This window comes from Thermobia domestica, unplaced genomic scaffold (genome assembly GCF_964235325.1).
Source record: "Thermobia domestica unplaced genomic scaffold, izTheDome1.hap1.1 HAP1_SCAFFOLD_151, whole genome shotgun sequence".
Taxonomy (NCBI): Eukaryota; Metazoa; Arthropoda; class Insecta; order Zygentoma; family Lepismatidae; genus Thermobia; species Thermobia domestica.
Genome location: NW_027655898.1, coordinates 347,131 through 364,265, shown reverse-complemented (window position 1 = coordinate 364,265; position 17,135 = coordinate 347,131). Strand labels below are relative to the sequence as shown.

The 17,135-nt window shown below is 35.3% G+C and overlaps 1 protein-coding gene across 1 annotated transcript in view; it reads right to left on the bottom strand.

The window, feature by feature from the left end:
* Positions 1-15,924, bottom strand: part of LOC145676404 (gustatory receptor for sugar taste 64f-like) — a 43,083-nt gene extending 27,159 nt beyond the window's left edge. Inside the window, exons 1-5 of the mRNA XM_081747260.1 lie at positions 15,798-15,924; positions 14,778-15,098; positions 10,692-10,874; positions 1,927-2,177; positions 1,722-1,745 (exon numbers count right to left, since the gene is read on the bottom strand). Of these exons, the coding sequence (XP_081603386.1) occupies positions 1,722-1,745; positions 1,927-2,177; positions 10,692-10,874; positions 14,778-15,098; positions 15,798-15,924 (906 nt within the window). The remainder of the gene's footprint in view (positions 1-1,721; positions 1,746-1,926; positions 2,178-10,691; positions 10,875-14,777; positions 15,099-15,797) is intronic.
* Positions 15,925-17,135: the final 1,211 nt, after the last annotated feature.

Genomic DNA, 17,135 nt, shown 5'->3' with positions numbered 1-17,135 from the left:
TTGTTAAAGTAACGGTCCACTACAACTCCCCATCCCCCAAAAATTGGACAAGACTTTTCGGAGTTCAACGTTTTACATCATGTTGAAAACTAAAAGTACGGCACTAATAAATGTCTGCTTACTATAGAAATCAGTACGGAGCATACGTTATCCGTATGCTACATAGATACTGCCCTTAGATGTTACATCATGCCGTTGCAGGATGTCTGACATTTATCAGTTTCCCGTATATCACATGCATATACTTATGTTACCTTCGTCAGCTATATGTTATATACGTCCATTTGTATGTGAGATCCTGACCGCCTACATTGTTTCATACGGAAAGTACGTATAGTACAGATGGAACACTTTACACTTATTAGGAAAGTATTATAAAATATGCGTTTTCAGTTATACGTCTGCTGTACGTTAAGTCCAAAAACTACAGGAATTACGCATGTAACCTATCTTTTTAAGTACGACACCTACATTTTTTTCTCAGTGTGATAGTATATTTAGATTAATTTATCTGAATATACAGTATTGAGACATATCTATTTAAACGTTTTGTTATTTTTGTATCTAACAGTGGCGTATTTAGGGGGTGGCTATTGAGCTCAAGCTCCCACGAAATAAATTTGCTATCAATAAAATTTGTCGCCATACAAAAGGAAAAAATGTAAGTTCTTATTCACGTCTTGTGCATAGCTCCCCCGAAACAAAATCCTAAATACGCCACTGGTATCTAAGGTCGGTGCATAAGTTTTTGCCGTTTTTACAATGCTATGATGTGAAGTAGTATTAAATTATCTATTTATTATTTGGTAAATACACTACAGTACACTACAAAACAATTTAATACAATAACAAGATATTGGCACATTGCATTATAAATCAAAAATCACTCACTCACTCATTCAGTCAGTGACGTAATCACCAATGCCAGACTCCAGCATTCAGGGAGGAGTTCAATGCTTTCCCTGTAGAACTGTTGTGGTTTTGAGTTGAAGAAATCTCTTAGCCAGTTGCTAAGAGAAGCTTCATCGTGAAACTCTTGTCCTTGAATGTTGTTAGAGACCGAAAGGGATGGAAATCAGAAGGGACGAAGTCTGGTGAATATGTACATGGTTTTCTACCATTATCAGCAATTATATATGTGGTTATTCTGGCTATATGCGGGCGTGCATCTTACGCAATGAATGCAAATGGCACACAATAGTTGTGTGATCATATTCCATAATTTGTACCAGTTCCCACATTGTTTGGGGAGGATTATCATGAACTAACTGATTTAGGGAGTTTTCATCAAAATAACAATGTTTTCCAGAATGTAATTCATCATACAAATCGAATTTTCCTTCTCGGAGATGAGAAAACCACTTCTGTGCCATCCTTCAGTGAGTGCTTCATTCCAATACACAGAAATTCCCGTGAGACCAGGGTTCGATTCCCGGCGGGATCTCATGTGGTTCGGATTCTGCGTTAATCAGTATGTCCCGTCTCATATAGCCTCGCTGCTGAAAAGGACGTTAAACTCAAAAACAGCAACAAATTCTCGTGGCTTCGGCACGAGATTCTTGCTTAAACTCGAAGAGTAAAATGTGAAGGAAGTGTTTATTTTTCTCTACTTGACACTCCATTCTGATTAGCCTTGAAAATGGCTGAGACGAACTGTTAACAAACTACAAACTACTGTTGGCAATAATCAAACTACGAAGTGAAAAAAACTATTGAATAACAACAAACGAAGATTTCACAATGCAGTGTTAACAAACGAGTGAAGAACAGCATGAACTTTGGCACTGACCCATATTTACAGGTATTTGTCACGTGGTATTGAAGCTAGTCTGAAGAACATGTTTCATCGTCTGTGAACTAATAAGAGTTGTTGTGAAATATATAAAATTATTTCAAACTTACCTTACATTGATACTCTCCCAAATGCTTATTTAATAATTTAAAGTCATGAGAAATTGCAACACTGACTAAAATGATAAAGAGATCCATGAAATTCCAGACGAAGGTAAATACTATGTTCGTTACTGTTGCCAATATTGCTTTAAACGTTGAATAACCTATGAGTTCGAAAGATTTTTTGTGTGTGAGGAAAAGGTATGTATCCAATGGCCTCTCCTTTAAATTTGCTGTTCGCAGGGCTTCAGGAATTAATCTTGCCATACTTAATAAATGTTCCACTAGAAAGATAGAAAAAACATAATTATTATGTTCTTGATTCTCGTTAGGTGGAAATGAACTTTATCAGAAAGTAATTTATCATTATTTGTTGTTGAAAAAGATGTATTCGAATAAAAGTAATAGAAATTCTGAATTTAAAATAAACATTTATTACCATAATATTTATAAACACATAACCCTTGAAAAACATACAACTACTTAACCACACGCGTAATGCATTACCACGTTCGCGTTACAAACATAAAACAGCAACTGCAACATATTAATTGAAAAAATTTAAAATTTTATTATGTATACACAGCAATACACATATTGATATTATAACGATAACATTAATAAATATGTATAGGTTGATATGGAAAATAGTCAGTATCGTATGTCATCATTTTCTTGTATGGTTAGGGTTGCCATATATCCGTATTTTTTACGGACTGTTTGTAGTTTTGGGTCCGTGTCCGTGTCCGTATCGTACAAAGCATGAAATAGAAAAATGTCCGTATTTGACAGATTTTGGAACTGCCCGAAAATTTCCGAGTCGGGAATCGCTAAAATCTCGGGCGAAAAGAACTGTGTTTTCATCATAAACTTTTATTTTAGTTACTATTAATAAAGTAGGTTATGTTTTTAAAATGTGTCTCATTTTCCCATTCCAGGGTTCTTTTGGTTAGATTTAATATATGTAATTTAATTGCATGATTTATTATTTTGGGTTAATGAAAAATACATGAAACATGTTAATATCCAATAGTGTTTTAAGTATTACAGTAAACAATTGTGTGATAAACTAGAAAGGTGATTGCTAGGTACTTTGTTTAGTTCCCGCGGAAATTAGCAAGATATTTTCATCAACTTACTTGGTTAATTTAGTCAACAAGAATGAGGTATTAAGCTTTAAGTTTGATTTAATTCTCGGTTAAAAAGGTATTTTGTATTCACTCGAGTAAATTCTGTCAAGTAGTGCTATGATGAAATGGTTTGCGTAGATCGTGTTAGATTGAATCACTATAACTATTATTATATTGGGAACGTATTTTGTAGTTATACATTATCTATACAGGGGTGTCGTTAGCGGGGTACACTTCTGTTCAGAAAAAAACCTAGAAATCTTTTCAGAAACCAAGTTCAAAAACGTGAGTCTTGGGTCCAACACCAGGCCCGCAACTAGACACAGAAGTTTGGGAGGGACATGAATAAGATAGGGGGGAAATCATTAAAAGTTCTCTTACAAATATGTAAATTGTGATTTTTGTATTTATAATAACATTTTGTATTGAGGTCTGGAGGGGCCCTGAAAACTTTAGGGGGAGCCAGGTCCCCCTCTAGTTTCGGGCATGTCCAACACTATTCCCACAGATCTGTGAAGAGTGAATTACTATATTTACTTTTCTTTCTTTTTTAGTCACTAGCTGCAGGAAGGACTTGTGCTGACGGTAGCCGAGCGCGGTGTCACTCAACCTTCGTAAATAACTTCTGAAACTTGAAGTCGAGGTGTCCCAACTCGGTTTAAAGCGTTTTTAATTTACTTTTAAAACATGAATATGTGATGAAATACTTAAAAGTGTAAAATTTGTTACACACGTAAATTTAGAATTTAATGCTTTGGTATTAAAATTGGTGTTTATTGCCTATACTGTATATTTACTTTTTTATTTTTGTACTTTTAGTTGCGAAACAAATACTTCTAAGACTTCTCTGGAATTATCAGAGACACTTGGATTGTGTGAAATTAGACCGAAATAAATGCAAATAAGCATGTAATTAGAAAGTTATACGCCAAACGAATTTATATATAATAAAATACATTTCTACTGTAAGAACATTTGACAACCAATTATTTATATAATACTGACAAAATAATTACATTTTAGAAAAAAGTGCACTCACTGCAATGAAGGTACCGGTAACTATTTTCTTTATTATGACGAATATAGATATGCATCAGTTACTGTAAAGCAAAAAGTTGTGCTTCCAGCTTTATGATGAAATTTCATAACCTTTTCGCATTTTCGTAAATAATCGTCCGATATGAATTTATAAAGTATTTGGTAATTTACTAATGAAACGCATGCGAACTTAACACAAGTAAAAAACAAGAGATCTCTGCTGTGATGTAACATGTGAATGAAAAGTTTGAAACAACCATTAAGAATATAAACTGATCATCTGACATCCAGGCAGTAATTATCAGCTGCAGTGTTTTCGAAAACCACGGCTGCAAGAAGAAAGAATCCTACTTCTTTTAAGTTGAAATACTCAACTTTCACTGAATCTTTCTTGAGCAGATGTAGAAGAAATTGAAGAACTCAAGAAAACGAAGTTGGGCATATATATATAAATAATTAAACATTCTAGTAAGCACCCTTATAGAATCGAAATTTTACTTTTCTGGAATGGTTAAATGTTGCAGAACAATAAACATTGTTACAGAACAGAAGAATAATTGTTACAAACGGAACGATAAAATTAACTTTTTTGTATGTTGTCAATATTGTATGATGTACAAGCCAGACAGTTCCGTTTTGAATTAGCGATTTTCGGGCCAGGGTGAAAACTAATAGGGGAAACGTGCCCAGCACGAACGTGTTCTTTGCTATTGTAAATGCAGTTATCATCGTTAATGAAATAAAAGGCAAACATTCACATAAACAGTTACCACGACATATTTAACCGCTTAACTTAAAACCACGAATTATTACGTTATTTTTGTTTTGCCCTAAAATTATAAACACGAATATATTCGTGCAAAGAAAAAAGATTTAAATATTAATTTAAACGACGAATTCTTACGTTCGCCATACGCAGCTGAGTGTATGGGTGTTCGCTAGATATCGGTAAGATTCATTTAACTATTTTTGGCTAATATTTTGCATTGAAGGCCAATGCTTATTGACGAAATGACTAAATTGAAATAGCATATTTACATTGTACCGAAAAAATTATAAAATTTGGAACGACTTTTGCGAAAAAAATTATAAGTTAAGCGGTTAATAAATGCCACCTCTGGAAAAAGTAGCTATAAAAACGGGATATAAGTCTTTCATCCAGTGTTATAATTTGGTGCTGCACAGGAATATTCCATTACTGTACTTTCACACACGTTTTACTACAATTATACTTATATACATTATAGTAAGTTTCGAACTGTAGATATGAAGAAGGATAAAAGTTCAGCTGGAAAAAGAAAATAAAAATAAAGAAGAATTAATTTGTGGAAGGAGAAAGAGGGGGAGAAGAAGGTGTCAACTCTTAGAAAACATGAAAATCGAAAATTCGGATGCTTTAGCAAAATCTAAGGCTGAGAATAGAAATGAATGAAGAAAGTTTTGTGTTCTGTAAGGGCCTGTCAATATGGCACAACACTGATGGTGATAATAAGGATATGATCATGCTCGTGATAAAATGCGTCTTCATCACGATACATAGTCAAAGAATACAATTCTCGCTGAGTAAAAGAATTAGGCTTATTTATGGGTTATATTTGCATTTTAAGAAAATATACATATGAATATAGTAAATAATTGTTCCAATCTAAGAAGTTTGGTTGGTCGGATGTATGGAACGTATTTGAAATGGTGTATTGCTTAAAACATTATTACCTCTAGCAGTAGTAGTAGTAATAGAACATTAGGAACAATTCCTGGGAAAAAGTAACTTGTTTTTGAACAGTCGTACTTTGATCCATACTAACGATATGTCTTAGGTATTCATCAATTGTTCGCAAAACATGTTACGTTCCTAGACGATTTGATACGGCTGCCGTTGTCTTGTAGTCATGTTAATTCATTTTTCTATTGCGAGTGCACTGAAGAAAGTTGTCTCAACACTAAGACCGAGATAAATTGAATATTTTCCATGCTATCTTACATTGGAAGCATCAACATTACAAATAATAAAAATTGCCTTTACTTACTTAGTGGGAACCGAACCCATGACTACCGGATGTGAAACCAACGCTTATTCGACTATTCAAAGACACTGATGTTAGTTAATAGGGCAAAACACAATGTGAAGTGTCTTTACATAATTTTACACTTTTACGATTCCAATGCTGTATTAACGACGTAAAACGCTTGTTTCGGTCATAAGAAAATAGAAAGTTTTATGTAGAAACAATAGTCAAGAGAATTTAAATCGTATTTGAAAATTAAATTGTTGAAAATGAGTGATAGAAGTAATATTAGTGGATGTTGTTGCAGCATTTAGGTTTAAAGCCTTGCTACAGCATCAAAGCTAAATATTATGTGAAACTACAGTTTAAATATATGTTTTCGGGTATTTCTTTATAATTAAAATTTTTCAGGGCCATTAATATTCATTGCAGATTGTCGAGTTCAACATTTTATCCAGTCTACTCGATATTGGGGAAATCAAAATATCTAACTGTTGGCCCCGCGAAGACGTGACGTGTGGCCAGCGCACTCAAACGTACTTTTTATAAATATTTTCTGTTTATTACGTTATTTTGTATGGAAGTTTTGTTTTCGTGAAATGCAGAAAAAATTATAATGTAAACAACCTGAAACTCAACCTAAGTAAAGCTAAAATAGTTTTGAAACAAATATCCTTTGTATTATAAGTGTCCACTATAGAAGACATAAATGTTAAAACAAGGGTATTTTCGAATTTGCCACTTTTCCATGTAAATGCAAATGGAGTAAAATTAGAAAATGAAAATAGTGCCCTTCCAAAAATCACTTTTGTATAAAAACATGTCAACGTTTATGTCTATATAAAAAGTGACAAATGGAACCTACTGCATGAAAGCAGAATCCATTTCGGTATCATTATACTAAAGTGGGGAAGACTTGAGCCGAGTTTGTGCCATTGTACTAATTAACCATCAATTTTGTTACTTTCATCTACGTAATTAAATGGATACACTTGCTATTTTATTAGTCTCCTACTATTCTATTGCATAATTGTCTGGGAGTGATTTTTTTCGATTTTTCTCCATTTTCTGCATTTTCTTACTCTTGAGCGACTTTGATAACAGAGAGAGGAGAAAGTATGGTAATTGTGAAAATATAAGAAGAAAACGTATTCAAGATTTCAGCGAATTTACAGATTTAATGGCTTCTAAGTAACGAAAATCGGAGTTTAGATGTCTGTCTGTCTGTACATTAAACTCGATGTAAATATATTTATCTACCTAGAAGCCATACCATTCAACGTATCGAAACCAAATTTAAAACTTAAATTTTTTATAAGATTTCTAGGGTAGTTGTATAGGGGTAGTTTAAAATAAGGGTAAGGATTGGTAAAAATAAGGGTAGTTTGTTGAAAGGTCAAAACTGAAATTTGCTATTTTTTCTCGTATTGATTCATCTAACACATGATGACGTAAACACGTTTTTTTAAAGTTACAGGTTCGCATCCTAGTGACACTGTTATGCGCATTTCCATTGCGTTTTTTCAAATTCCCTCATTCTTTTCAAAAGTCTACCATGTTTACGACAATTTGTTTGATTTTCTACTAGAGTTTTGCACAAGGTTATTTATAGCTGAATATGTAGCACTATGTAATCAGACAGTTCTATGAATAATAACTCAATGAACACAGTAGTAACTAACTTTCACGCCTAAAAATGTGTTCCTGAACAAGAGGAATTCATTTTGCACCCTGTAACTAAGCTACAAGAAGTCTACGTTCAATGGCATCGGTGCATCCGCCGAGTCAATTTTTGGAACATTCCGTTCTAGTAGTTTCACAAAGTGCCTAGAGGAAAAGTATCTGAATGACTGCGTATGGTTCTCCGTGACTCAATGGATAAAGTCATGGTTTCATAACTAAGAGGCTCGTGGTTCCAAACACGTCTCGGAAACTGAAACCTTTTTAAATTTTTAATTTCCCAGATTTTAAGACCTTTTTTTCCATCGCAATCATCTCATCCTCTAAGTAAGTTCTCCACCTTAACTTAACAACAGCCTGATGTGATCATCTCAGTTCGTAAACTTCCCTTCTTCTGTTTCCCAATTTCGTCATAATATGGATGCTGTCAGATCATTTTTTCTCCAATTCTAAACCTGTATATGTAAATCATCCCTCTCTGTTTCTAAATTAGAATCTCTCTTTCTCTCAATGTCGTCCACTATGAACGAACATGATTTGGGATCAAACCTTCGACTCTTGAAACCAAACGTAAGAGTCTAGCAATGTGCTATCGTAACTCTAAAGGTTTGTTGCTAAAATCAGCGTCATTGTAGATTTTGTTCGGGGTGGGGGAATTCTCCGCCGGCATAAGAGTTTCACTTTCTATATAATTGTTTCATTATACATTTGATCAAACAATGTGTGTTTGTCAAACTCAGGGGAAGGGGAATTACACCCTCCTGTCCTGCCCAAATGACGACCCTGGAACATTTGCTTGAAATTACTGGGAAACAAAGTAAAACTAATCATTGAATAATACTCATTTCTGTTTGTAGGTTTTAGAGCTCTGCGCTCGCACTACAGACTTTGAGAGGAATAAAACCTACTGCCATGATTGACAATTTCCATAGATTTCACAAGGATTTCTGTTTTTTTTTTTTCGTCCTCATAGAAAGAGTATATTACGTCACACAGATTGCTTTAGGAAATTAGAGGAGGGACAGTAGGACGAGTTGAATACTATGAGCAGATAGTAGATCGAGACATGTGTGTCTGAATGCATAAGAGTTTGACAATGCAACACAATGCGCAAGAGTTTGTTAGTAATTTGAACTTAAATTTTTGAAACATTTTCTATGCCGCGAACTGTACAAGTCCAATCACAGGCAAGCGGGCACTACCGGCCATACTTGAACTCCATCTGTCTGAAATTTCAATCACTTCTTGTTACAACATTCTTATACATACTCACAATCTTTGGATTCATTCGGGTCTGTCAATAAACGTAATTTTCATAAACGGAAGTGTATTATTATTATGGATTATTTCTGTGGAAAACTCTGGGTGGGTTAGAGAATTAATAATATATAATTCAAGACAATGGTTAATGAGATTGTCGGGAGGACAATAATAATTAATATTGATAATAGAGATTGGTTTAAGCTAACTTATACTATGTGATCAAAAGTATCCGGACACCCCCAAAAACATACGTTTTTCATATTAGGTGCATTATGCTGCCACCTACTGCCAGGTACTCATTATCAGCGACCTTAGTAGTCATTAGACACCGTGAGAAAGCAGAATGGGGCGCTCCGCGGAAGTCACGGAATTCAAACGTGATCAGGTGATTGGATGTTACTTTTGTCAAAAGTCTGTACGCGAGATTTCCACACACTTAAACATCCTTAGGTCCACTGTGTCTGATGTGATAGTGAAGTGGAAACGTGAAGGGACACGTACAGCACAAAAGCGTACAGGCCGACCTCGTCTGTTGACTGACAGAGACCGCCGACAGTCGAAGAGGGCCGTAAAGTGTAATAGGCAGACATCTATCCAGACCATCACACAGGAAATCCAAACTGCATTAGGTTCCACTCCAAGTACTATGACAGGTAGGCGTGAGGTGAAAAAACTTGGATTTCATGGTCGAGCGACTGCTCATAAGCCACAAATCAAGCAGGTAAATGCCAAACGACGCCTCGCTTGGTGTAAGGAGCGTAAACATTAGTCGATTGAACAGTGGAAAAACGTTGTGTGGAGTGACGAATCACGGTACATAATATGGCGATCCGATGGCAGGGTGTGGGTATGGCGAATGCCAGATGAACGTCATCTGTCAGCGTGTGTAGTGCCAACAGTAAAATTCGGAGGTGGTGGTGTTATGGTGTGGTCTTGTTTTCCTTGGAGGGGTTTGCACCCTTTGTTGTTTTGCGTGGCACTCTCACAGTGCAGGTCTAAATTGATGTTTTAAGCACCTTCTTCCTTCCCACTGTTGAAGAGCAATTCGGGGATGACGATTGCATCTTTCAACACGATCAAGCACCTGTTCATACTGCACAGCCTGTGGCGGAGTGGTTACACGACCATAACATCCCTGTAATTGACTGGCCTGCACAGAGTCCTGACTTAAATCCTATAGAACACCTTTTTTATGTTTTGGAACGCCGACTTCGTTCCAGGCCTCACCGACCTACATCGATACCTCTCCTCAGTTCAGCAGTCCGTGAAAGATGGGCTGCCATTCCTGAAGAAAACTTCCAGCACCTGATTGAAAGTATGCCTGCGAGAGTGGAAGCTGTCATCAAGGCTAAGGGTGGGCCTACACCATATTGAATTCCAGCAGTACCGATGGAGGGAGCCAGAAACTTGTAAGTCACTTTCAGCCAGGTGTCCGGATACTTTTGATCCCATAGTTTATATACTGAATGGGTGAAGTTAAATGTGATGAAGTTAGTATATATATGTGTGATTGCAATAGAAATGTAACTTCGTTGTATATGTTATCCTACGTTGAGTAACTTCTTAAGAAGTATAAGAAGAAGTTAATTTGCTTAGGTTGTTTGCATATCGCAATACAAAATAATGCTAATTATGTTCACCGAGACTAGTAACTAGAGATTATTCGTAACCCAATTCTTACCTGCAGCAAGAATCATTACAAGAGCAGTTATAACTTTAAACTTTTTCTTTAGTTGTAATGTTCCATATTTTCTCATGGATTCTTCCACTTTCATCCATTCCAAGGCAAGATTAGGCCATCTTTTTGCTAAGTTGAAAAACAACGCTGTTGCCATGAAAGTACTAAGAGCAAAAGCTAATCCATCTGCAACAAAGCATACAGGCTATCAACATCTTACAGAGGATTGTAATCAAGACTATCATTTTAGGTGATAAAAAGATACAACAATGTTTTAATGTCAAATAGAAATGTAGGAAAGTTAACGAAAGTGTATTACCGCTATCGAATCCAAGGAATTTCACCAACAAAGTATGAAGAATAAACTTAGGTATAAAGCGATCTTTGTCCCTTCATAGGTTTGTTAGCAATTTCTAAAAGCAATAAAACGTAGACATTTGAGTACTAATGCTTCTTTAACCCCCTTTATGCAGTGAGCTTTCATGGTTGGGAAGAGAGCAGCTTTATTCAGCATTCATTTAATCACCCTTGATCATGTTGTTTGCATGCCTTCCTAGTTGGAAATACTGCTTTGGAGTCGGTGCTTGCTCGTGGAGGACTTGGTACAGAATGAATAGTGGATGTCTTCCTCTAATGCAGGTGGATATGCACCATTCTGTCCTAGCTTCTGCGTGAGTCCAATATTTTGTTTATTCTTATGCTATAAAATCTTATAAACCAAAAAATATATTTTAAAAAATTAAAACATTGACAAGTCCGTTATTTGTTACTTTTCTACATTTGTGTGTTGAGCTTAGTTTATTATTATTATTATTATTATTATTATTATTATTATTATTATTATTATTATTATTATTATTATTATTATTATTATTATTATTATTATTATTATTCAACGCTAATAATGGTTTGGTACTTCCCTTATTCTTCTTGACCGTATTCGCTCTACGATGATCCTTCGGTGAGGCATTGCCTATAGAATTGCTAGAAAAGTATTATTAGCGCTTCTTATTAACGTCCTGGTGTGGTGCTGCGGCGACCACACATAGTTTTCATTTATTAATGTTAAAAACAAAACACTTTTATGGGTAAGAAGTCATTAACTTCAAATTCGGGCTCAACTTCTCTTCAAAACCTTAAATGAGATGTGAGCGAGACAGAAACTCAACCAAGCGTATAGAATATGGAAAAGAAGTATCATGATTTCTGTAGTCTGATATCTTCCACTTGAAGAAAGAATGCTTCTAATCTAATCAAATCGTTAGGATAATATTAAGTACCTACCAGGCACGTAGCCAGGACTTCATAGGATTTCATAAATTTCATTTCCAGGTCCGTGACATGAAATACTGTGGTCATTATAAACTATTTTACTGAAACATATATTGGTTTTCCTAGCCAGGATTTCGTAGAGAGGGGTGGGGGAGGGCGTGACATGAAATACTGAACGCCCAGGAACTTGATCAATATAAACTACTTTACTGGCAACATATATTGGTTTGTTAGGACAATAAAATGAGGATATGTTAGTTAAGTATTTTAATAACAAACAGAACTTTCTTTACACATAACTTCCTTGTTTTCATTATTCCATTAACTACTGTTTGTTCCAAATGACGGGTTAAAGGAGCAGTAGAAAACTGTTTCTGAAATAACATGTTTGATACTGCAGAAAAGCGATGACGAAAAATTATGATAAAAATGTTCTGTTACACAACGACACTATGCTTTCGAAAGCTTGAAATTTCCCTGACTTGTAGCAGAAATTCTGAGAATTCCCTAACTTTTCTAAAAATTTCAAATTCCCTGACTTTTTCACGTATCCTGCTCATTCGGCACCATGTATTGCAAATCATATAAATCTCCTTATAAGAAAGAGTAACCAAAAGCTATTTTTAACGCTGATTCTTTTCTCGTTTCATTTTATCTCATGCTTGCTTAATTTTTCATTTCTGGTTTCGAAGGTGGGGGTGGGGGGGTACGGATCCCTCCTTGGCTACGTGCCTGGAACCTATGTATCTCTTTCCTTCTAAACAATCACGTCGCACTTATTTCTTATTTCCTATAATATGACCAAGCACCCTAGATATTCATTGTGTGTTCTTCAGTTCTCCTACTTGCATTGTACTCTTTATTTGTTTATTTATTATTTGTAAATGCCAAAAATCCTAACAAGTAAACAACAAACACCTCAACCTTGTTTGTCACACTATTTTCGTAATAGTAAAGTCACGCTATAGTCCGCGTCACCCGAATTGGTGTGTGGCGTCAGCCAATAAGCTTGCAGTACGCTGTTACTAAAACTTCGGGGAGGAATCTAGTCATTCATAATTGATTTGTGGACAATTATGGATTATTTGTGGGCGCGAACTATAACATATATCGTTACCTGCAAAATCGATTGCTTACACAGTGTTCTGTGTAACGTTCTTGAATAAGTGCATAAATATAATTTGATGTAGCAGGTGGGCCAACTCAATGGCTGCATTGGCTGTAAAACAATTACGTATAAACCTATAATTAAGCACGCAACAACTACCAATTTAAAAAAATGTTGAAATTAAAACATATGGAATCAGCCCAAATTATAATGCAAAATAATAATATATATTCGGTTTTATGTACTTCCGAAGGGAAGCTGATAAGTTCTCGGCCAGACCCAAAAGAACTCTAGCTATAGGTGCGAAAGTTTCAGGCTATTCAACATATTCTCTCTGAAGGTCAACACTCTCGTTTTTCTAACTTCTCTAACCCCTCAAAAAGAAAATTCTTAGTCTGCAAAAAACTATGCTGCAGCTGCTATAACCTTGTTACCACTGCTAAATTTATGTTCTTTTAGAATTTTTTAGTCCAGAAAAGAAATAATAATCAGATTGGCGCAAGATCTGGCGAGTACGGTGGGTGATCAATACACTGAAATCATAGGTTCTTCAGAAAATCAATTGTTCTTCTTTTCTTATGAACAGGAGCATTGTCCTGCAGAAACGACATACCTCTTCTCCAATTTCCCCACTTTTCCTTAACAGAATCCTTCAACTTAGTTAGAAGACTCCAGTAATACTCTGATGTTATAATTTGTCCCTTTGGAAGATTGTCTAATAAAAAATGCCATTTTCATTCCAGAATAATGAAAGAACCACCCTGCTTGAGGACTTCTGCGTTTTGAATGTCTTTGGCATTGGAGATAATGAGTGGCGCCACTCGTATATCTACTGTTTGGTCTTAGGATCAAATTTATGAAACCGACTTTCATCCTGGATAGAAAGCCGATTTTAAGAAAATGCTCTCAGAATTCGCAAAATCAACACAGAAGATGTCACACGTTTCTGTTTCTCATCGATGTTCAAACATTTGGGTATTCATTTCACCGAAAGTTTGTGCATGTCCAACTAACTGATCATGAATTATTGTCTAGACACATATTTGGATATGTGCAAGGTCTCAGCTGTTACTTGAAGTGAAATTTGTCTGTTACTGTAAATCAAGTCATGAACCTGATCCATTTTTTTTTTAGAATTAACATCTTCCACACCTTTCACTGTCTTCTGTTGAAAAATCACCACGCCATTTATTTACAGTAGAATATAAAAAGCAACATAGACCCAATATGTCCAGCACGCAGCTATGGAATTCTTTCGGTAACTTCTGTTGCACGAGGAAGAAATTTATGACACCTCGCAACTCCTCCTTGATGATGTCCCCATTTGGCTGCGCCATGGTTCAATCGATTACTTGTAAAGAAAAGCAGTAATGTTACGATCATCCGAGTGGGCACTTAAACTTACAAAATGTCAGTGTTTCAATGCAATGAATGATTTTAGGATAGCATGTGCCTAAGAGTGTCAGGGCGAGAACTTACCAGCTTCCCCTCTTACAAAACAGTAGAATTCATTGCTATTTACTCTTCTGAAACATGTGTTCCTACATTCTTCGATACCACTCTCGATATTGATTGGATGTTAGAACAAATTAAAAGAACCATTGCACGTTACAGTATTTGCATGCACCCCTATACTAACAGGAGAAACTAATGCTTAAAATAAACATTATATTTTTATACGATAATTACATAGGCCTACAAGAACTTACTTGTGCCCACAAGGTCTATGGACGGCTGTTTGATAAGTACCATGAACTCTATAGTAAGATATATTGCGGCTGCGACAAGCATGAGACTTGTATATAAAACTCTCACAGACCACCATTTGAACTTCAAATATTTAGGGTTTGGCCCCAAAATGCCTTGCACTGGCATTATGCCAAATAGTTGCGCAAGTACAAATATTGGCCCAAATGCAACATGAAGAGACTCATTTACCCCTTTGCCAAAGATACTTATTAACGTCTTTTTACTTCCATATCTGCTACAACAAGGTATCCATCTTTTGTGTTTGGGTGAAATTTTACTTCCTGTGAAAGAATATGAAAGCCACAGTTATGTAATATCGAATGTTAATTTTATTAATATTATTAAATGGATGATATACACAAAAGAAAAAGGAAAAGTAGCCGTAGTAATTTAAGAACTTATAAATGTAAATAAAATCAGTAATCTTGATCAGAACAACGATTATTTCTAAGTCCAAGGCCACACTTACAGTAGGTCAATGCATCTGATGATGCAACAAAACTTAATGTTCATAGTATAATTTGGGATGTGAATATTTTTATCTTACATTAGTTGTTCCCTCCAAGCTTTAGGTTTGTTTCCAAACAGTAATGTCAACCTGAAACGTTATAAACTCCCATTTCAAGTGGCAGAAATTCCCATTTTGCTCGTGAATTTCCCACGCTATACCAACATTTTCTAACTCAGAAAACATGAACAGTGAATTTACTGTATATCAGTCGTTTTCTTCAATTTCTTCAATATCTCAGTGAATGATCCAAAACTTTCCGATTGTTTATTATTACCAAACAGCTTGTGAACATGCATTTTCCTTAATGGAAAGAGACAATCGAAAATACTGATGAAAAGAACATTTTGTTATGAGTTCAATATTTCCATCACGCTTTTCTCCCATGATCTTCCACTGAACGTAATAAAACCTGGATAAACTTCGTTCTTCAGTCATTTCATATGGAACGTTTTGGAAGTTGCAAGTTTACCTTCTTCGTTAATTTGCTCTTTCTTTCGCTTTTCATTTCCTTTTTCTTTAATACCAGAACGTTCCTTGGCGCTTGCTTTATGAGATTCACATGTCACTGCATATATCGCTTTAACACTAACATGCATTTTATACTAACAAAATTTGATAATTAGTATTAATTTCATGCTTATTGAAGACTTATTTTTTTACTCACTAATACACAATTTTATTGGCGTCAGTGGAATAGATATATGAAAAAATCCCATAAATCCTGCCACGTTTTACGAAAATTCCCTTTATTCCATTTCGAGAAATCACTGTCAAAAATCCCACAATAAGGGATTTTTCCCTACGGGTTGGCATCACTGTCTGCAAATTGCCTAGATTGGATGAGTTTCATTGATCACATTTAAGTGAAATCTCTTAGTTTCATTCAAGTTTCAGTTAAATTTCTTTATTTTATTCACGTCTTAGTGAAATTTCTTGATTTCATTCACGCCTTAGTGGAATTTCTTGATTTTATTCAAGTTTTAGTAAAACTATTTCATTCACGTTTTAGTGAAATCTGTTGATTTCATTCACATTTTAAGAAAATTTCTTGATTTATTTCACGTTTTAGTTAAATTTCTTGATTTCACTAACAAGGAACTTCAACTTAGTGATCCTAGTGGTTGGTGACCCAAGCCGATTTCGATGAAATTTGTCGGATGTGTACTTTACATTAAATAAAGTACTACGAATTCTTTCATTTCTGCAGGAAAACAGTTCTTGGTGGCAAAAGCTCCCACCCAAAAGTTGAGAGTGGGCGCTAAAAGTAGAGGATGAAGCAGATTGAAGCGGATGAAATTATGCTCAGATGTTGGAGACATAAAATAAGAGAAAGTGCGTTTCGTATTTTCATTGATAAAACAGCTGGATGGGCCACAGGCTTCTTGAAACTTACGATCTCGAAATATCAAAATTCCTAATGAAAGTAGTCCAGAAGTACCGAAAGGTAGGCATGCATGATTGGGGCGAAACTGCGTACACATAAAATAAATGAATACGTGCCTTTTCATTTTCTGTGGAAAATCGGTTTTTGAGGATAAAAACCCCATCCAAATATTTGAAACTAGGAGCCAAAAGGACCTGAAGAAGTAAAACCGTAACGAGTGAAATTGCGCTCAGATACAGTATACGAAATATAGTGGAATTCGTGTTTCGGATTTTCCTTGACAGAATGGTTGGGTGAACCACAGGCCTTTCCGAACTTATGACCACGAAATGTCACTATTTCTAATGAAGGTGCGTCAGAAGTATCTAAATACATACGAATTGTAACGAAACTGCATACAAAGACAGTATGAATTAAAAAATA